We start from the raw sequence: 21,094 nt of genomic DNA on the forward strand, positions 1-21,094 counted from the left end.
GACATGTCAATTATATGATCAACCTTTTACAATAGAATAATATACTACGTAACTTGTATTTCGCTATCAAATAAAATATCTCTGATAAAATATCTCTGATTGTGAACTTAGCTATCAAAAATATTGGTCCAAAACTTCTTTGTGTGTACCAAGTGGTAGAAAGAGATCTTTTATTGTGTTTAAAACACGAGACAATACATCATATGTCATTAAATAATTAGAGAGAGTTGGGATAAAAAAATTCCTCTACTTTTATACTAACATACAATGTGTTGCCCCGTGCTCAGAGCACACTAACAATTATCTCAAAAAAAATGCCTATTTACAAGACTTACAATACGTAGTGACGTTGCTTATTTACGTGAAGAAAATGATGAGAATATTTCTGTTTTTCTATGATCCTCGTAACATACATGAATCCCCACGAAGCTTTTCTTTTGTTAATTTCATTTTATTTTTCAATAGTGAGCATGAAGTTACCTACATTCGTCATCACAAATTTTGGATGGTTCAAGTTTAAATTAATATCTATGACTATCATTGAATTTTAAAGTAGAATGGATAAACATTCATGATCTATGATGAATTGACGTTTTTTTTAGTCGATTTTTAGTTATTATTGTGTTTGACGATTATCTACGAGCGAACATATTTATTCCAAAATTTTTAAATTTATAAGGAATGCACCTCATCCGTCGACTTTGTACGATATTAATATTACTATTAAGCATAAGTTTTATTACAAATCATCGATGTATTTCTTGGTTTAAAAATACAATTTTGTATAAATCACATACCTAGCGATAAATGCTAAAGAGACTCTCGCAAAAGTGGAACTCTATATGAATTATTTGTCATCTTATAATTTAACGTTAATTTTTAAATAATTACAAAAGTTGATTTTTAAAGACGTAAACATAGTCATATTGGTTAGAGTGAATATACTCCCTCATATAATAGAGTTTGAATTACTCTCCGTAATTTAAAATAGATAATTTTTTTTATCAAAAACTACTTAATTTTTTTATGAGAAATAAATTTAAACAAAATAGATTGAATTTATAAGTGCGATTTTCTTTTTGCATTCAAGTTTAAGGGCTAGTTTGGAAGTGCTTTCAAATGACTGAAAACGCTTTTGGTGAAATTGATTATGGGGTTTAAAAGCATTGTACGTGTCTTTTAGAAGAAGCACCAGATATGCATGAAGCACTTAAAGTATTTTTTTCAAAATTCACTTGAATTTTTATTAAAAATTAATTTTAAAAATATTTTTACTAAAAACGTTTTCAATCATTTTAAAAACTAATTCTAAACGAACTCTAAATCTACAATGCATAACCATGACCTAAGTTACCACATTCAAAAGGAATGGGATCATTTCTGAATCCCTTCCTCCTAACCCATAAAGTCCGGGGATCCGGACCATTGAATTTTGATCTAACGGCTACAAATTGGGGCCAATTTTAAAAGTTATAATAACTTTAGCCATTTTATCAAATTTCAATAGTCGGAAGGGGCTTTTAGATCCAGGTCTAAAATCACAGAGTGTTTTTAGGAGTGAGTCCAGTTATCTAATTATATGTATTTATTTCTTTTATACTCATTTAATGTTTTCTAAAAATATTAAAAATCAATTAAAATCTTTTAATATTATGCATTTTCCAACTCCAAAATATCTAATTAATATCTTATAACAAAAATACTAATATACTAACATAAATCTATCTGCAAAACATTCTATCCTAACTCAAGTAGCAAATTTATGAATGTATATTATACCTATAAGTAAGATATGAAACCTAACTAAAAGGTAGAAAAAACATAATATACCTACAAGCAAGACACATTAATCTGTGACAGGTTGACTATGAAAAAAATATGTCATATAGGTAGATAAATACAATTAACCTGTAATATAGGTTGATTATAAAAATTAAAATAAAATCTATAAATAGGATAAAGCAAAAGGAAGAACAAGAAATAACAAAAAAATAAATAAAAAATAATAATCAAAGAGATAATTAGGAAGAAATTTGATTTTTACAATAAATTTTTTCATTGAAGAGATAATTATTGATAATAAAATAATTAAATTTAAGGAATTGGACTTATTTTAATAAATTGAATTATTCATACTATTAACTAAAAAAATTGGACTTATATCAAATTTCCCCTAGTCTGAATTCCCAAACTTGATGGATTAGAGAAGGAATTCGGAGATGACCTTTCCCATTCAAAGACCGCGGGATGGCATACCCTGTGGGCCGCAACAACCTACCCCAACCCATTATTTGCGGAAATTACATTTTTTTTAAAATTTTTCTGGTTAAATTAAGAAGGGGAGATTTTATATATTTTTATTTAGTTCTCTATCTCTGTCACTACCAGTTTTTTGGAATAGGAGGGAGGGTGTATCTGGCGAATCGATAGAGCAAAAAAACCACCGAACGGCTATAATTGGCGTTACAGATTTTCAGAGGACGAGAGAGAGAGAGAGAGAGAGAGAGAGAGGGTACAGAGAGGAGAGAGAGAAGGAGAGAGAGAAAGAGAGAGAACGAGAGGAGGGAGAGAGGGGCTCTATTAAATATCGTCGCCTTCTCTTTCCCTGTTGCCGAATTTTCCCCAAAAAAATTTGGCCGTCTGGGTTCGATTTGGGTCGCGAGGATCTGATGCTGCAGAGTTTGTGAGAGAGACGGCGAAGCCACTGGAGCGTGGGGCTTATTGGGCATTTCCTTTTTGCCTTCGATTTTCACCATGGCTGATGGGTATTACAGTTCGAAGAAGACTGACGATGTCTGCGACGACGTTTGTGGCCAGGTATTTATTTATTTTTCATTTTTTTTTATCTAGAATTGAATTTTGGGTATCTATAAATTCGCCATTTTCTCTGTTTGAAGGTATCTATAAATTCGCCATTTTCTCTGTTTGAAGTTAAAGTTTGGATTTTTTATTGTATTTGGTAATGGCTGTGGTGGGTTTTCGATTTCATGTTACTGGGATTGTATTTGCAACTTTTAATTTTCAATTAGTAATAAAACTATGAATATTTTGATTAGTGTATTCATTTAGTTTATAATTGTTTTGCGGCGTTGAAATTAAAGATGTGGAATTTGTGTTTGAGGCATTTAATTTCCAGTTGCGGTTATGGCGATTGTTTAATTGTGTAATGGGATTACTTAAGATGTTTTAGATATTCACTTAATGTTTATGGTTGCTTTTAGAATTGCTTTACTGCATCCACAGTGTTACTAGATTTTTTTTGTATATGGAATCCGGGTATCTTAGAAAGTTTTCGGTTTCGTGCACAGCAGGGATCACAAGCAGCGTTGAGCATGTCTAGACTGCGATGCATTTTGCGGGGCTTGGATTTGAAGATTTACATTTTCCTGTTTGCGGTTGTTCCATTAGGCGTATTTGGGATATATTTACATGGGCAGAAGATCTCGTATTTCCTAAGACCTCTTTGGGAAAAACCTCCGAAGCCCTTCATTGATATTCCACACTACTATAATCAGAATGTGTCAATGGAAACTCTTTGCAGGCTTCACGGATGGAAGATTCGTGAATCACCTAGACGAGTCTATGATGCAGTTCTTTTCAGCAATGAAGTAGACATGCTTACAATCCGATGGAATGAATTGTATCCTTTCGTGACACAGTTTGTTCTCCTCGAATCAAACTCAACGTTTACTGGCTTGCCAAAGCCATTGATTTTTGGAAAAAATCGGGCCAAGTTTAAGTTTGTTGAAAACCGGCTTACTTATGTTACAACAGGAGGAAGATTTCAGAAAGGTGAAAACCCATTTTATGAGGAGGCGTATCAAAGAGTGGCACTTGACCAGATTCTTAGAGTTGCCGGTATAGAAGATGATGACCTGCTGATCATGTCCGATGTTGATGAGATTCCTAGTGCCCACACAATTGATCTCTTGAGGTGGTGTGATGACACCCCGCCTGTTATTCATCTTGGGCTGAGGAATTACTTGTACTCTTTTGAATATTATGTAGATGACAAGAGCTGGAGAGCATCTGTTCACAGGTACCAGACTGGTAATACTACCTATGCACATTTCAGACAGAGCGACTACCTTTTGCCAGATGCAGGTTGGCATTGCAGCTTTTGTTTCCGCCGTATCAGTGAGTTCATATTCAAGATGAAAGCTTACAGCCACAATGATCGGGTGAGGTTCTCTCATTATCTGAACCCTCAAAGGATCCAAGATGTAATATGTAAAGGGGCTGATCTATTCGACATGCTTCCCGAGGAGTACACATTTAAGGAGATTATTGGAAAGATGGGACCTATTCCTAGATCTCATTCAGCAGTTCATCTCCCTGCATATTTGTTGAAGAATGCCGAGAAGTACAAATACCTATTGCCCGGAAACTGCAAGAGGGAAAATGGCTAAGTCTTGAAGACGAAGGTGCCTATTCAATCGGTTGGACAGGCAAACTGTTGATTAAACTCTTGTGAATATGACCAGGTAGTAGTCTATTGGAAAATTGATGGCTATGGTGTGGCAGCGATACAAATACACCTTTTTTCCGAAAGATTCTAGGTCATTCTCGTAGAGCAACTGGGAAGAACAGGGATGGCGTCCTGCAAATTATCGGGAGATTATGTACACTTCCTTTTTCTTAGGCTTCTTCCCTTGTAGATGGCGTATCAATTTTCGAGTGAGGATTTTTCTATGAGCGGAAGCTTTCAAATGTACCCACCACTTGTTGATGTAGCTTAGTCCCAAATGCATGAGAGTACAACTGACATTTCCCAGTATTTTCTTTGATGGGAATTGTTATTTCTTAGAGTAAATTACATTTCGTCATCTGATTTCTCTTCGATTTTCGATTGTCTACATACGATTACTGCGCAGGTTTACCTTTCTAGTTCATCGTTGTTTTGTCTTTTCGTTTCTTTTCGCAGCTGTTTCATTTAGGTGCACTAATGTGAACTTGTTCGGGTGCTTTTGAAATCTAGAAAGTATGGTTTACTTGGTTGATGACTTGAAAATTTGACGTGGAGTTTGGTTCGTTCAGGGCATTCCGCAACTTAAGCAATACACTCTGTTTTGTTATGTGCTTTGACTCATATTCTGCTTGTCTGTTGTCATGTGCTGCTGCTGACCGCTGAACGAGTCAATTTTTTGTTATTCCATTGTATTGCGTTAAGAGATTTGGTTGAGGCCGGCGTGAATTATGACAGTTGATCATGACAGTATATTCGCCCCTTACAACCGAGGTCAAAATTTCCCTCGTAGTTTAGAGTTGGTTTAGAATGTTATGAAGTGGGTCCTTTGTATAGAGCAAACAACTTTCATGGGCTAACACAACAACTCAGCTAAAACCATAGTTCATGGGAACTGATGCTGATGAAATTACAGGTCGAAATTTTAATCCCCATATGACGTGAGATTCTTACATGTTATCGGCAATATACAAAGTGATGAAAAAGAGAGAATGAGATCAATATATCTTCGATTAATTTTTGAAATTTTTTTGACACGGTCGATATTTTTGTAAATATTGGAAAAAAAATGGATAAATGGTGTGAAGTCTAAACTTCACCCAATATTTTAAATTTCAGTTAAAATTAATAGTTTTCGTCGATATTTTCGACACATCGTTTTTAATATAGAAAAACTGCCATATAATATTCTTTAAAGTTTCATTTTAAATTTCCACGTTTTTAAACAAATTTTATCATTTCCATCGCAAGTAGCCAATATCGATACATTCATTAATATTTATACAAATTTGCATATCAATATTTCTACCGATACAGATACTTACGCTTAAGTTTTATTGTTGTGAAATGAGAGGCTACCGACTCACTCCCTTGGTCAAGCAATTTATATCCAAGGACCAACACGAATGGTTGGTTGGGTTCCCAGAACATGTCTGGTGGCTGAGAAGAAATCTACTCATTCACCCAACAGGATCCTCTCTCCGGATACTTTTGGTGAGGTTCCTGAGTATTCTCATGTCCGTTCATCATACATCTTGCAGTCAGTTTTTGTCAAGTACTGTTTGTGTTTAATTTTAAACAAAAATATTTAAAATGATTTCTAACCGTACGATGTACAATAAACAAACACGATTTACGAATCTCCGAGATCCTCACAAAGAGGATCCGGCGAAAAACTGGATTCCTCATTCACTTGACTTCTCTTATTTATATTGAAAAAATCAAAGGTCTTATCCACATACTATATAGTATTATCCACACAAATTACCTTCCCAGGCAAGCATGGGCAACAAAATACTCACCTACAATCTCTGTTAGGTAATTGGAGCACATGGTAGGTGAATACATTGCAGTGAATAGCATCGTTTGGGGAATTTCCTAGAAAGTTCTGCTATTTTGGTCCACTGTGTGTATATTTATAATTCATTTTACAGTACGAAACTTGTTGCTCAAATGATTAAAATATTTGTCTTTGTACGCGAGATATTATGTTTGATTCCCCACAAAGACGGATTCATGCTTTGGGTTACATGGGCATAGCTCATCTCAAACTTTGTTTTTCTCCTAAAAATAGCATATAGTATAAAGGCTTAGCTTAGTCTAGAATTTAACATATCTCACCCCTTTGTCTACCCAATTTACATATATCGTCGAGTTTTCTCGTAAATTTCTATGCAAATTAAATTTAGTCGTGTTTTTTTTCTTTAAAAAAATTCTAAGCCCATTTCTCGTTTTTTCCTCTTCAGTATCGCTTGTAGCAAAAATTAATCTTAGTTTGCCATATCAGAATGGCAAAGACTTTTCATTTTTGGAAAATATAGGTTGTATTTGTTGAACCAAAAAATAAAAAATAAAATTCAAAAACTAAACACAACCCTTCAAACATGGACAGAGATAGACAGTTGAGAAGTATAAACTACTTCCAAATACTTATGTACAAATGTTCTTTTGACTTTCAGTCAATCTACCAAATTACTCTCTTATCAATAGTTGGACCACATTGGTGGGGTGGACCGTGAGTTTACTTGGTGTGCAACCAAACTTCAAATTGACTCGACTTGATCACTTGGGCAAGTCAACAATTTTATTTTTATGAAACACATCAATTTTTTGAGATATTTTTTAGAGCGGTATGATACACTAAGTGTCATAATAGAAGTATTGAGTATGGCTTATTAATACGTTGCAAAAAAAACCCTACTTGAATACGTTTGATTTTTTTACCTTTATCGACAAAAACCCGTGCTCAAAAACTATTTATTTTGAGCACGGATTTTTCTGGTCCAAGTTTATCTTGTTTTTACCATGAATATTTTCCTTGGTTAACACTAGTTGTAGTTTTGCCAATATTTGCGGGTTCCTTAATTTTCTTTCTCCCTCACAGAGGGAATAAGATAATTAGGTGGTATATTGTAGGTATATGCATAATAGAACTCCTTCTAACAATCTATGCATTCAGTTAGGAAAAAAAAAATCTAACCATTTGAATTATAACACTTGATATAATGGGCCGTGTTTTTTGGCATACTGAAAAATTTCTCCAGTTTCTTTTAGGAATTATTCTTTCATTTTTATGTGTTGGAGATGTAGACCTTTGCTTGTGAGATGACATAGATAGATTAAACGAAATCATCTAATTTAAGATTGTTGTAACTGGACACGATACTATCTCTACGTCTCTTGTTGCGTGATCTAATAACTTACTAACAGAAATAAAGAGAAAAGATGTATTCCCGGTTGAAAGAGATGTAATAAAATGTTGTCATGGAAGTTTCGATAAATTTGGTGTTATGGAACTTCGATTGCATGGATCACTAAACCTTGATAACAAAGTTGATGGAAATTATATGCAAATAAGTTTTCGATTAGAGATAGAATCTCCGGTTGCATGATAAAATCTCTCGTGTCGTGGACTTTCGTGAACCCACCACCGGGCCTAGAAACACTTATAATATATATTTTTTGAATTTAATTTTTTATTAAATAACTAAAAAAAAAAGTAGACATAATATAAGGAAAATTAATGAAAAAGACTTGAAAACTTTGAGTTTTAATCAAAATGACAAAAAAATGTTGTAAGTGAATAGTACCAGGAGTAACTTTTTAGGGTAAAAATATATTTTTTCGTTAAAGTGAACAGTATTGAAAATGTTTCGTTAAAACTCCCCATATATTTATGGTTTGTCCTAATCACTGTCCCAATCCTCATCCAAGTCTTTTCTTGTTCTTGTGCTTCTATTGCCATTTCCTTTCTTCTCTTCCCTCCTTACTTGATAATCCTCTTCGTCGCTGCTGTTGTAATCGATTCTCCCTGTCGTTGATGCTCCAGAGTCGCTGGCAGCGTTTAATTCCCATATTTCGTTTTCAGAATCGCCGGAGATATCCTTGGACTTGATATCCTCCTCAACCAGCTTTCTTGTGCTAACATCAGCATTTCTTTTGAAATATTCACTGTTGCCCCTGCCAATCCTCCTATCATGTTTCCCGTCTGCAAATCTTGATGCCTCAAACTTGCCACCAGCTTTGTTGGAATAACCAGTGTTGCTTTCGGAATCATTTACCCGCTCCTTTCCTCCCTTCGTGTACATTAAGTCCTCTTCTTCATCACTGCTACTTCGGAAATCATAGTTCGCAGCTCTTGATGCTGTTGAGTCATGCTCTTCCTCAGAATCTAATTTCCACATTGCAGTATCAAGATCGCTCTGCACATTTTCTGATTCAGTGCCATCGTCTGCCATAATCTTTCTGTTATTAGCATTTCTGTTGTTAGCTTCAGGATTTCTATAAAAGCGTTCATCATTCCTGGCCCTGACAAACTTATCCTGCCTCCCCATGTCTCTTGGAGATATCTTGAACTTCTCAGGCGTTCCATCAGAATCATCAGCATCACTGTCGAGAACACTAGAGCCCACAACATTATTAGAACGCCATTCCTCATCGTCATCTTCGTAATCACCATTATGCCTCTGCTTGCCATGTGTATGCCTCCAATCCCTTACCCTTGGGGTCTCATCATCAGAATCGTCATTTTCAGGTTCTTCAGATCTTCTATATCTCCCGCCATACTCTTCTCTGTTCCAATACCTCATTCTTGTGAACTCCTCTTTCTCAGCTGCTTCCTCCGCAGCCCACTCTCGTTCCGCTGCATCCTCAATTTCAGCTATGAATTTGTCCAACTCCTCCTCCTCTTCCTCATCAGGAGGCTCTGGATGTTTAAATTTATTATCAGGCTCTGCTACAGACGGTTTGTCCCCATGGAAGACATAAGGACTTCCATCCTTCTGATCAATTGCATTAAAGAACGAGGAAGCTACTCTCTGGATGCTTGCAATGGCAACTGGATCCTCAGGATTAATACCACTTCGGCGGAGCTGCTGTTCTATCTTCTTTATGTTTAGCTTCTGAGATTCGAGGGCTTGTTCAAATCTTGCCTTGAATAATGCCTGCATGTAAAGATGCAGAAGTTAACACTCCATTGCAAATGTTCTCAATTAATGCAAGCCAAAACAATCGAATATTAGAATGGGACACACTTATGTTTACTCACCTTCCTTTTTGTAAGGGTATTGAAAGGTATTAAATTTTTTGGCTGCCGGTAATTTCTTCCACGAAACATGATGATTGTTTTAGTATTGTGTATGTTTACCACTATACCACCACTCAGTCTCGCAATCATAGAGGCCATTTCCTTGATCTTTTCTTTGGGGAAGTTATCACAGCAAACTTGTACAGTCTCGTGAAACTTCCAGTGTAGATGCATATTCTGGACAACTCCTCCAAAGACCCCACGAACACCAACAGGAACATAATTTTTATTTTTGAAGCCAATCTTCTTCAATGCCTGAAGCTGCTCGAGGGTTAATATCTCAGGATCATGATGGGGTGCAGGCAGATCTGGAAGCTCGTATTTTTTCAGCTTTTGTAGTAGTAGTGCTACTTTCCTCTTGGCCTGAATAAGTCATATGTTCGAAATGGTTATCTGATGAATTTAATACGCCAAAAAGAAGACACTGTGGCCCAGGAATACAGGAGGGAAAACTTCAATACTACTTAAAAGAAACAAAATTGTGGAAGTAATCCTAAAGTTTTCAGAACAGTTATCGGCTATTAAAGCTTGAAATATTTGGCAAAACGTCATTGTTTTCATTTCGCTTATGAAGAGCTTTTTTTATAAGGAAAACTAATGAAAATGGCTTGAAAACCTTGAGTTTTAGCGATAAGGACAAAATAAAAGTCGGAAACCAGGTATCATTAAGAAGCTAGTAGCTGCAAAGCAGAAGATGAAACATACTCTTTTGAGGTTGTAAATGAGCCTCTCATTTTCGGTCATCAGCTTCTTTTGAAGCTTTTTCGCTCTGCGAACCTCTCTTAGAGTCTTACCAGACTCCTTTTGCATCCGCTTAGCGACTTTGCTCCTCATGCTACTACTCCCTCGAGATGTCGACATTGACCTAGACCACCCATCGAAGGGATTGGCTGGTCTCGATGAAGAAGAGAAACAATCGTCACTCGGTTTACTTAGCTGAACTACATTGCTTGACAAAACCTTCGCCGAGACATCTCTTAACAAGGCATTTCTGCAACAAATTCAAACGATAAACCAAACTAAACTCACTTATTCGGATCGAATGCTGAGAATTCTCCGAGAAATAAATCCATCTCTATGAATGATTGATGGTAAGCACTAAAACAATGCATTCAAATTTTCGATACTATAACAATTACGATATCGCCCAACTAAAAAAGACTTGTTCTTTCCACATGAAAAATCACATTGAGCAAATGGGTCAAACCAGATAAATGATGCGGAGGTAGAAATTCTGTTTGGTTGCTGAGAAAAAGGTCACTAATGAAAAGGAAAAAAAGCAAAAATTCGCAGCATGGACGGTGACTAGACTGCACGCAACTATTCATTCACTTTCTCAGCAACCAAATAGAGGGTAATTAGGAGAGAGAGAGAGAGTACTTGGAGGGATTGAATTGGAGGAGAGAAGAGGCGGACTTGAAGCTGTGACTGTTGAGCTTCCTCGCAGCGAACATTGATGGCTGGCTTCAATCGAACGGCGACGGGCCTCAATCGCAAATCGAGTGCTTTGCTCTGTTCATTCCCTTCTTCCCTCCCCACTTCAAATGGCGACTGAGATTTTTCAGGGTTTTAGGTTTTGGGCTTGGTGTTGGCATTTGGGTCTCTTGGACTAATTGGGTCTCTTTGCTGTGTTTATTTTCCGTAAATAAGAAATAATATCTCTAATCTCTAATATTGGAGAGTCCAAATCTTCTGCACCCAAAAATCCATGTCAACAGTCACACCCAATAAAATCAAGCTTCAGGTCCCGAGTTCCAAGACATGCTCAATAAAATCAAAGGCACAGAGAGGCCGCCGGGATTTTTGGGTGCAGAAAACTCTCTCTCAATATTGGAAAGCTAGAAGTGAGTTTTGGTGTTTCAAGGCTTCACAAAAAACAACTGGACACAAAAGCCCCTAAAACAAAAAATAAAACTACAACTACCCATAAAATACAAAATATAATACCAAGGGTATTTCCGTAAACACATATTTATTTTATTTTGTTTTAGATAATAACATAAAACACTAAAAAAATAAAAAGTGGCGTCAAAACTGAAACCACACAAAAAAACTGAAATATACAGCATGGGAGGGGAGGATGAAAATGCACGACGTGGTTGTGCTTTTCCATAGCAAAAAAAATAAAAAATAAAAATTGATCGTGCTGCTCCAGACCTAGAATCCACATATCGCTATTTAAAGAAGACGGGTCTGCAGTACATGCCTCGTTTTGAAGATAGTAACTAATTACTCCATCAAAATTATATTTAATTACAGTATGTCTGTGTTTGTATATTTATTTAATTTTTATGTAATTTAATTTTGATTTTAGCATCAAAAAGAGGTTGTGACGAAGAGACTGATAGGTCTGCAAGATATCGAAATGGCGGTTGCCGATCCTGATGGTAACTTCTCCTCTCAATCTCTCTGTTGAATTTGCTATTGTTATTGTATCTTTAATCGTGTTATGTGTACTCCAAATTAAACAACGCATTGTTTCCGGCTGAAGTCTTGCAAGTATCTAAAACTGATTCAGTTTGTTTCTCGTGGACCGAGCAATGCAAGACTTCTCATGACTTCTTTTTTCATGCAGAAGTTTGTTTCTCATCAAATCAAAGCAAGTGGGATCTTAGATAGGATAACTGTCAAAGCAATGTGGAAGGAGGTGACAGGTTAATTTAAAAGTTTTTTGTATCTTTTTAAATCATTAAGAGATGTGCCTTATTATGTAATTGTGTAATTATCATTTAATCGAATCATAATACAATCAGTTTAATTCTTATTTTTATTTTCTTCATCTTTCTTTTCTTTATCTCCTACTTTTTTAGATTTCCAAGTTTATTGCTAGGTTAAATATTCGTACTTAATTATTTTTTGTTTTATTTGGAAATATAAGTAGATTTTTCCAGCGTGTGTATAGATTACAAATTCAGAAGAAGAGGACAACGAGATTATTGAAATAAGTGGTCAGTGGGCATTCCAAAACTACATTTGATTTCTTTTTTTTTTTTGGTATTTTTTTGTTCATTCACTCGGTAAAGGGAGGATATTAGGGGTACCATTGAGTGAAGATTCCTCTGCAGAGAGCCAGATAATCATCTCAGTTTGAGTTAGATGTTAGATTTTGGTTAACAATAGAATTTGATGGTTTTCTTCTTAGTGTTGACTTAGAGGCGTTGGTTATCTTGCTTCGTTTGAATCAAGTATTTTGAATTTTATTTGTACTAATACTATCCAAGAGTTTTTGACACACCCTAACCCGAAGACTAGGACGTGCTGGCCGTCACGTGAGCGTGACGTAACCATAACGCAAGCGGAAACGATTTAATAATAAAATACGAGTCAACGAAAACCACTAAATGCAGTTATTTACAACCTAGCATTCTATGTGTATAAGAGTGTACTAAACACACATAAACAGAGCATAAGCGTCTAGGTGCAGTCAAGTAGGATCATAACTAATTTACAACACCCTCGGGTGAATCCTACATTTATTTAGTCTGTCAGAACGCCGAAGCAGTCTTCGTAGGCCACCAACGCCTCAACTATCAACTAGAACCTGGAGGGGCGAAAAACAGAAAACGTGAGTGGGCGAAAATAAAGCTTTTCCAAATCATTTCATAAATCCACAATTATAACCCCTTTTTGGAAAACCTGTATACTTTCCCAGAAAAATAGTATATAGCATATATATCTCAACTGTCTCGATCATCAATCTTATAACAGATTCAATAAAGAACGTACCATGCCAATTTCAACAGTTTAGTATGAATGCATTGACATAATATAAATCAGGTAAAAGAAATAATCAATCGGAGGCCCTCTAATAGCCCTGAACGATTGAACCTAGAGCTCAACATCTATCAATCTCACTCTACCGGAGTCACTCCGCGTAACCTGTCCGGCCTTCTGCACATAAGTCGGAACCACCTAATGTAGTCTGAACGACTCATGGTAATATTCGCTCTAGTGCTTCTCTCATCAATCATCTGTATACAATAACCTAAGGTCACCCACCAGTCATAATCTCACTAACACTCTACGACTGGCCCGTCGTACCCACTCCGCGTGGACTGTACGACCAGCATCTACTTGGATCCAAGGCGAGCGTGCGATGCGGTGAATACTATAAGCACTAAACCATGGTGCAGGATATGAGCTCAATATATCTCATCATCATCATAATATTAATTAAGTACTTACCTGTGCTTCCACAGCACCATCATACATATATGCATCATACGACAGTTCATAATATCCATAACATTCTATGCATGGCAATCAAATCATATTTCATTTCATTTCGCTATACTTTTCATTTAAATTTGATTTCTGGGGAAATCGAGTATATAGGTATATATATATAGAAAGCAATGCCCACTCACTGGTATGTCGCCGGGTCGTAACCCCCTTGACGCCCCTGGATGTGCTCGTCCTCGTTATATGTTCCACCTAGAAGTGAAATAACTTAAAACAATCATTTAACGCACATTTAACGCACCTAAACCAAACTAGGTAATAAATTCTTCATACGATGCTCAAATTGGGTATATGAATATACCACAGTGACCTACACAACCTCAGGATCATCCCCATATTTTTAAAATAATTTTTTGGATGCTCCACGCGCCCCCACGCGCCAAATAGGGCACGGGTCTACGCGCCCCCCACGCGCGGCCCACGTGCTTGGCACACTGACGGCACAGTAACTGCCGTCAGGAATATTCTCGGAATATTCCGTTAAATATCCAACGGTAACGGTAACGGCGTTGGCATATTCCGTCAGTTTTGACGGAATATTCCCTGTCTTCTCCGGCGAGTCGCCGGTTTCTGGAAAATTTTCAAATTCACTTTTCTCCTTCGTTTTTCATCCATTTTTCACGTAATTTATACCAAAATGAAGCATTTAACATCCTCTATCACATTATACTAATTTAAAACACTAAAAACAACGGGATTAAACCTTTCCAAATCTTCCAAATTCGGCCAAACGTCGAACTGGGTCACTTCGACGTCCAAACTTTCCAAACTTCACACCCCGAGCTTCGTGGGAACCTCCTAGAGCTCCCTATGATCTTAGTTTGGCCTAAAAATCAACAAACACAAAGTTCATGAATAGTGTCATTTCACGGGCTTGAGTTTTCTATGTGAAATCGTGGGAAACCTTACCTGAAAACAATACCAATGTGTTCGTATGGTCCTCACGAACATGATGGTACCTTCCTCATCCTGAAACTGTGAAGTTTTCGAGAGTCTTGGTGTTGGTCCGAGAGTTTGAGAGAGAATGAGAGTAACTGAGGGAGAGATGAGGAAGAAAGAGGGAGAGAGACAACCTACGGGTTTTGGGGAAGGATTTCAGGAGGTGGGGATCCCACCTAAGTCCAATACAAAATTATTAGTCCAAACAAATGTAAATCTAAACCCTAGTTTAAGTCCCTAACATAAAATAATATTCTAAATAACAATAGTTTAGGATCTTTAGGTAAAACAAATGTCAAACATTTACACACCTTAATCCCGTTTAAGGTCACATTGGTCATTTCACGTCCTCGGAATTAAAATTCCGGGACGGGCTGTGACAATCTCCCCTCCTTATAGAATTTCGTCCCCGAAATTCCAATCACCAACCAGAACATCAAAAGTCATAGAACAACCTCGGATACATATCTCTCATCCGTTCTTCTGTCTCCCAAGTAGCTTCTTCAGCTGAATGGTTCCTCCACAATACTTTTACCAAGCTCACGGTCTTATTCCTCAAGGTCTTATCTTTCCAATCCAGTATAGTCACTGGTTCCTCATCGTACGTCAAGTCCGGATTAATTTCCAATGGTTGAGGAGGAATCACATGTGAAGGATCTGAAACATAATGTCGAAGCATCGAGACATGGAACACATTATGTACCTTAGACAACTCTGGAGGTAGCTCCAACCTGTAAGCAACTTCACCAATCCTCTCAGTGATCTCATAAGGTCCAATGTACCTGGGACTGAGCTTTCCTTTCTTTCCAAAGCGAACCACACCTCTCCAAGGCGATAATTTCATAAAAACATAGTCGCCCACATTATACATTCTATCCGTGGTATGTCGATCCGCTAGGCTCTTTTGCCTATCCTGGGCCACTTTCAGGTTAGATTTAATTACCTGAATATTCTGAGTAGTCTCATCCACAATCTCTGGGCCCTCGAGTATTCTTTCACCAACCTCTGACCAACATAATGGCGTACGACAAGCCTTTCCATAAAGTGCTTCAAATGGAGACATTCCAATACTCGAATGAAAACTATTATTATAGGCAAACTCCATCAAATCCAAACGATCATGCCAAGAGTCACCAAATTGCATCACAGAGGATCTCAACATATCATCGAGTGTCTGAATAGTTCTATCTGACTGACCATCTGTCTGTGGATGATAAGCTGTACTGTAAAGCAATCTAGTACCCAAAGCTTCTTGAAAAGCTGTCCAAAACTTAGAAGTAAATCTTGGATCTCGATCAGAAATAATATTCACTGGAACACCATGATACTTTACAATCTTCGATATGAATAACTGAGCCAACTTATTTAAAGAGTATTTCTCCCTTACTGGAATAAAATGTGCTGATTTGGTAAGTCGATCTACAACCACCCAAATGCCATCAAAACCATTTTGTGTACGTGGCAACTTATACACAAAATCCATCGTTATATTCTCCCATTTCCACTGAGGAACGGGAAGTGGTTGCAATCTCCTAAACGGCTTCTTTCTTTCAGCCGTAACCTGCTGGCAGACAATACACCTACTTACATACTCAGCAATTTCCCTCTTCATACCCGGCCAATAGTAAAATGGTCGAATGGTATGATACATTTTAGTTCCTCCTGGGTGCATAGCATAAGCCGAACAATGTGCTTCATCCAAGATTTCTTTCTTCAGTTCCTCATTATCAGGCTTCTTGACAATTGCAAAGTGAAAAAAGATAAAAAAAAACTATGTTGTGTGTAGCACATCTTGTAAGTGAGAGATCTTCGATTTAATTCTCGCGTATTTCTCTTCATCTCACGTATTTCTCTTCATCTGTAAGTGAGAGATCTTCGGTTTAATTCTCGCTAAAAGCGAATTTGAATCACATTATTGCTAGCCCATTGTAAGGATAAGCCCACATCACTCTCCCTTATTGTAGATAATATCATCTGAACAATCTTCACTTTGCTGACACATATAATTCGGTTTTATTTTTAGTACATCGATATTTTTACACTAAAGGGAAAGGGAGTTCGGCTAAACCACACAATGGGCAATCTAATTTGGTATTGAATTCACCATCCACGAGATTCGAACCTAAGACCCCTCACTTCTAAGTAAAGAGGAATACTACCAGACCGTAGTACTGAGTGGCAACACATATAATTCGGTTAAATCTCAAAGACAACAATTGCTGATAAAAATAAATAAATAATAAAACAAACCATTGATTATACAGCAAGCATTTGTCAAGAAGCAATAAGTTCCAAATTACACAATGCAACAACAAATGTAGAATGGCACATAACTGCTATTGCCAACAATGTATGAGCATCCCACGAGATGCTTTGATCTGCCATACACTGGTTGCAAAAACAGTCTCACTTGTTCACAAGCACACAACGCCAATACTAAAAATACAACGATCACCCGTACTTGGCACATAGGAGAAGCCAAGGCCAAGGGCGGAACATAAAATCATCCTTGCTAATTTTTGGTTGAACATTCTGAGTTCTGAATACTAATCTAAGTAGTCGACAGCTGACTGATAGGAATCTGTATCTCCGTGGCTACATGCCTACGCACTTCATATGCTCGGAGAAGTTGCAAAGGGCAAGGGGAAACTCCATGCGTATCCTAAAGCACTGAAGTTGCCTCGTTGCCCTTGAAGAGCATGCAGAAAAAGAGGCCATTCGAATGGATTCTACGATTGCACAAATTTGGGAATTCAATGTCATTCCCGGAAGCTCTTTCATCGTCAGCTTAACCTGTCTAGCCAATTAAAACTGTCTTGGGATGAAAACTGAAAATCCTGCATTACAAACGTGAATTTTAGTACAATATTTCTTGAAAAATCTAACAAAGCAAAAGAAGAAAGGGTAAGCAGGAAGCTTACAGGCAGCTGGAAATCTGGAGGAGAATCAAGTCCAATATTCTCAAGGTCATGAAGTCCACACGATGTGCTGCTGTTTCCATTCACCTCGTATGTATTGTTATTGAAGTCAGTGTTAGATATGAGGTTCGTTGCTGAACCAAAGATCTCCTTGCATAACAAGGTTTCATCCAAGCTATGCAAATCGTCGGCCTGAGATTCGCCTGCGAGCCAGGTAGGCTGCCCAATATTGTCTTCAAACCGAGTATCAGGTTGAGGGACACGATATGCTTCCTGGGCAAGCTCGGGTTCCTATTCCACAAAATAGAGTTCAGTAAGAATCCAACACACTAAAGGATTTTCGGAATCAAAGCGAAAAATCTAGAGTTTTGTCTATGGGATACTGAGCATATATGTCAAGTTCTGAAGACAGAACGATATCAAAATTCCATTTTCTCTTTTCTATTTACGGTAGTGTAGCTTTTTAACTAATGAGGTACACAAATCATAGACCGCCTACCTTGACAGATGAGCGGAGCATAGCTTCATCAGGAACATCCTCAAAGCATACAGATTTCCCTGGTCTAGGTGGAATTGGAGGATTGGGTACGGGGGTCCTGGGGCTAGTTCGAAGTGCATTGACATCATTATCTTCAGTGACCACATTGTTGTCATTCCTTTCTGACTGCTTATGCTGCTGGTAGAATATCTTTGACACCACATATTCACCTTCTCTCTCATCCTCTTCAGCTCCCAGGTGATACTGATGCATCACCCAGTTAACTTTTTCTGGTTTGGTACCTTTCTTCGAACTTTTGTATAGGACCATGATCTTCTTCCAGCCCTTAACTCCATTTTCCATTATAGCCTTGGTCTTACCCGTTTTGTGCCAGCGGACATCCTCTGAAGCCATGCTACGCTGACTATCAACCTTGCGGCGCTTCCTCTGACCAGTAGCATATGCTTTCATTGTTTTATGGAAGAAATGGATGCTGCTTCCATCTTTCGTTGCGCCTGAAACAAAACAAAGTACAATGACCTAACCACAATTCAATAATCCTAAACCTACAGATCGAGATTCGAAAGTAAAGAGAGGAAGCACACTGGACAGACACGAGAACAAAGAGAGCAGCTAAGCTAATCTCATTAAGCTGCATCCTTCGACACCAAAAAAGGGGAAAAAAAGTTCCAAGTTCAATTTGGTTGAGTTGATATCATTTTCAAGCACGAGTAGATGATGCACGATGAACACGTGAAATCAGAAATATGAAGTATGGGAGCTACCAGGAAGATTTTTGGGATGATCATAGCAAATTCCATTATCCCCCTCAAGTGTAGGGATGAACTCATCGATAAGCAAGTGTGGCTGTGAGTTTCCGACACCACACTTAGCCGCTAAGTGTACTAAGAGTTCACCATCAGATGGATCAAACTTCACACCAACCGGTAAGCCAGGCCATTCCGATAAAACCTACACAAGTGGATTTGCAGAAGCACTTAAAAGAATAAAAAGCTTACATGTTTGCAGAAAGTTGAGTTTTTTTGTTTTGTTTTGGAGAACACATAAATAATTGCATATGAACACAACAAAAAATCCAGCTTACATCGCTGTTATCTATAACAAAATGGCAATTCGGGCATTCACGATTTGCCCCGCACTCTTTGATTGGACAAGCGGTCGACCGAGCAGCATTCTTCACTTTGCTTGCAAGTCCTCTACTGTTGATCAGCCAAGCCCTACAAGAACATTACACTATAAGCCACAAAATTTTATCACAAAACCAATTTTTAGCTAGAACCCCTAAAGAAGCTGTGACCAACAGAGAAAACACCTGAAACCAAACTATGACCAACAGAGAAAACACCTGAAACCAAACTGTGATCACTCATGCAACGCAGAGTTAAGCTAGAGGATGAGAGAAACAAATATGAGAGTTCATAGACGAAAACTAAACACATAGATAAAGTTGAAAGACCTTTGCTACCACGCACTCTTATTTCTCAAACGTAAAAGCTTTCATTCATCCGTTCTACATTCCCCGTACAATCGAAAAGGTGAAAACAGATATGAGTTTTTCAGAAAACCCCCCAAATTCACAAGAAAATTAACAAAGCCACGGAATCAATCAAACATCTGTACATGTCATGTTTCATTCAACATTAAGGAAGTTTCCTTTTTTAACCCAACATTAATAAAATAGAAGCCTTGACATCATCTGAACATTTATCCCAAATCAGGAAACTCCCATATAAATTAAAAATCTTTACGCATCAAAGAGCTAGATTGAATCTTCCTGTTTGATGGGTTTCCCACAAAATCCCCAAAAAATCAAAATTTAAATCCAAATCCAGCATCTCAACACTTACAAAGCAAACAACTTTCGAAACTGTCCGTTCATCCGAATAAAAAAATAAAAAATAAAAAATAAAAAAAACCCAGAAACCAAAACTAAACAAGAAAAATTTACATGGGTTGAAGAAGCTGGGAAAATTTTGTATCCAATCAAAAGAAGCTTTCCAGAAATTCTTTTATTTATTTCTTAATTTATTTATGCATTTATGTATTGTCCTGCCACATTTTCACCGCTGATGAGTGAAAGGGTTTCTCACCTTGCCATTTCTTCGAAGTAGGAGACCGCGTTCAACGAAGCGCGTCCCAACTTATATGGAGTTTTAGAGAGAGAAAGAGGAGAGAGAGAGAGAGCTCGAGAGCTCGACCCTTTCTTCCCTGGATTAAGTTAAAGTAGAGAGAGAGAGTCTGTGTGAGCGGGAAAATCCAGCTTCGGACCCTCCGAGCCTTTGCCTCCGCACCTCAGGTTTGGATTCAGAATCTTTGGTCGTCGAGGAGGCGGAACCGCCGCGAGGCTTTCTCAGTGGGGCCCGGAGGTTGACGAAATTGTGTCCGAGGCTGAGCTTCGGAGAGAACGAATCTGTCCTATCGAGCTTTTGTGGGGGCTCGAAAATCGAGCAAGTGCCATTACGGTAATTTACTGTCGGATTTGATGAAGTGGCTACCGTGCTCCCCAAGCTACATATGGAAACGTTTTGTGGACTTTTGTGGATTATCGATTTTACCCCTGCAATTCCCCGTAATTGCGGTCCTTCTGCCCGTTTGATGTGACTGATTGTCTTGGGCAGCAAGTACCAGGCAGTAGCCAGCGCGGGCAGCTTGTTAAATATTAATACATTGAATTAAATATATTTTGGAGAAGAAACTGGCATCAAAAGGTCGTTGTAGTATAGTGGTAAGTATTCCCGCCTGTCACGCGGGTGACCCGGGTTCGATCCCCGGCAACGGCGATTTTTATTTAAAAATCTTTTTTTCATAGTTTTTGGTTTGTGAGTTTTGTTACTGGACTCCAGAAACCCAAAGATTTGGACCTCCTCTTCCCAGTTACTTTCTCTCATCCAAAAAACGATGTTCAAATTAAATTTCGTCATACGGGAATGAAGATTCAAACTTAA

General features: G+C 37.7%; 3 protein-coding genes and 1 non-coding gene across 6 annotated transcripts; 2 read left to right on the forward strand and 2 right to left on the reverse strand.

Annotated features, from left to right (window-relative positions):
* Positions 1–2,354: 2,354 nt before the first annotated feature.
* On the forward strand, positions 2,355–4,826 carry LOC126612370 (uncharacterized). 2 transcript variants are annotated; one of them, XM_050280773.1, is made up of 2 exons: positions 2,355–2,817; positions 3,309–4,826. In XM_050280773.1, the coding sequence occupies exons 1-2, from the start codon at positions 2,755–2,757 to the stop codon at positions 4,407–4,409; spliced, it is 1,164 nt and encodes a 387-aa protein (XP_050136730.1). In that variant the 5' UTR covers positions 2,355–2,754; the 3' UTR covers positions 4,410–4,826. The 2 variants fall into 2 exon arrangements, with proteins under 2 accessions (XP_050136730.1, XP_050136731.1); XM_050280774.1 differs by having other exon boundaries at positions 2,358–2,817; positions 3,312–4,826.
* A 3,150-nt stretch (positions 4,827–7,976) lies between these two features.
* LOC126609583 (CRM-domain containing factor CFM9, mitochondrial-like) lies at positions 7,977–11,180 on the reverse strand. The gene is made up of 4 exons (XM_050277430.1): positions 10,932–11,180; positions 10,257–10,542; positions 9,513–9,914; positions 7,977–9,408 (listed from the first exon to the last, which is right to left on the reverse strand). Exons 1-4 carry the CDS (start codon positions 11,003–11,005, stop codon positions 8,152–8,154), a joined length of 2,019 nt encoding a protein of 672 aa, XP_050133387.1. The 5' UTR covers positions 11,006–11,180; the 3' UTR covers positions 7,977–8,151.
* Positions 11,181–16,969: 5,789 nt separating this feature from the next.
* On the reverse strand, positions 16,970–20,352 carry LOC126609910 (SUPPRESSOR OF GAMMA RESPONSE 1-like). Of its 2 annotated transcripts, none has more exons than XM_050277844.1 (6): positions 20,240–20,352; positions 19,234–19,366; positions 18,914–19,100; positions 18,150–18,643; positions 17,654–17,941; positions 16,970–17,569 (listed from the first exon to the last, which is right to left on the reverse strand). In XM_050277844.1, the coding sequence occupies exons 1-6, from the start codon at positions 20,245–20,247 to the stop codon at positions 17,516–17,518; spliced, it is 1,164 nt and encodes a 387-aa protein (XP_050133801.1). In that variant the 5' UTR covers positions 20,248–20,352; the 3' UTR covers positions 16,970–17,515. The 2 variants fall into 2 exon arrangements, with proteins under 2 accessions (XP_050133801.1, XP_050133802.1); XM_050277845.1 differs by lacking the exon at positions 20,240–20,352 and adding an exon at positions 20,098–20,235.
* Positions 20,353–20,857: 505 nt separating this feature from the next.
* On the forward strand, positions 20,858–20,929 carry TRNAD-GUC (transfer RNA aspartic acid (anticodon GUC)). Its single transcript has one exon. It is a non-coding gene; the product is annotated as a tRNA-Asp (tRNA).
* The last annotated feature ends 165 nt before the right edge of the window (positions 20,930–21,094 follow it).

The sequence above is a fragment of the Malus sylvestris genome, chromosome 17, assembly GCF_916048215.2.
Source record: "Malus sylvestris chromosome 17, drMalSylv7.2, whole genome shotgun sequence".
Taxonomy (NCBI): Eukaryota; Viridiplantae; Streptophyta; class Magnoliopsida; order Rosales; family Rosaceae; genus Malus; species Malus sylvestris.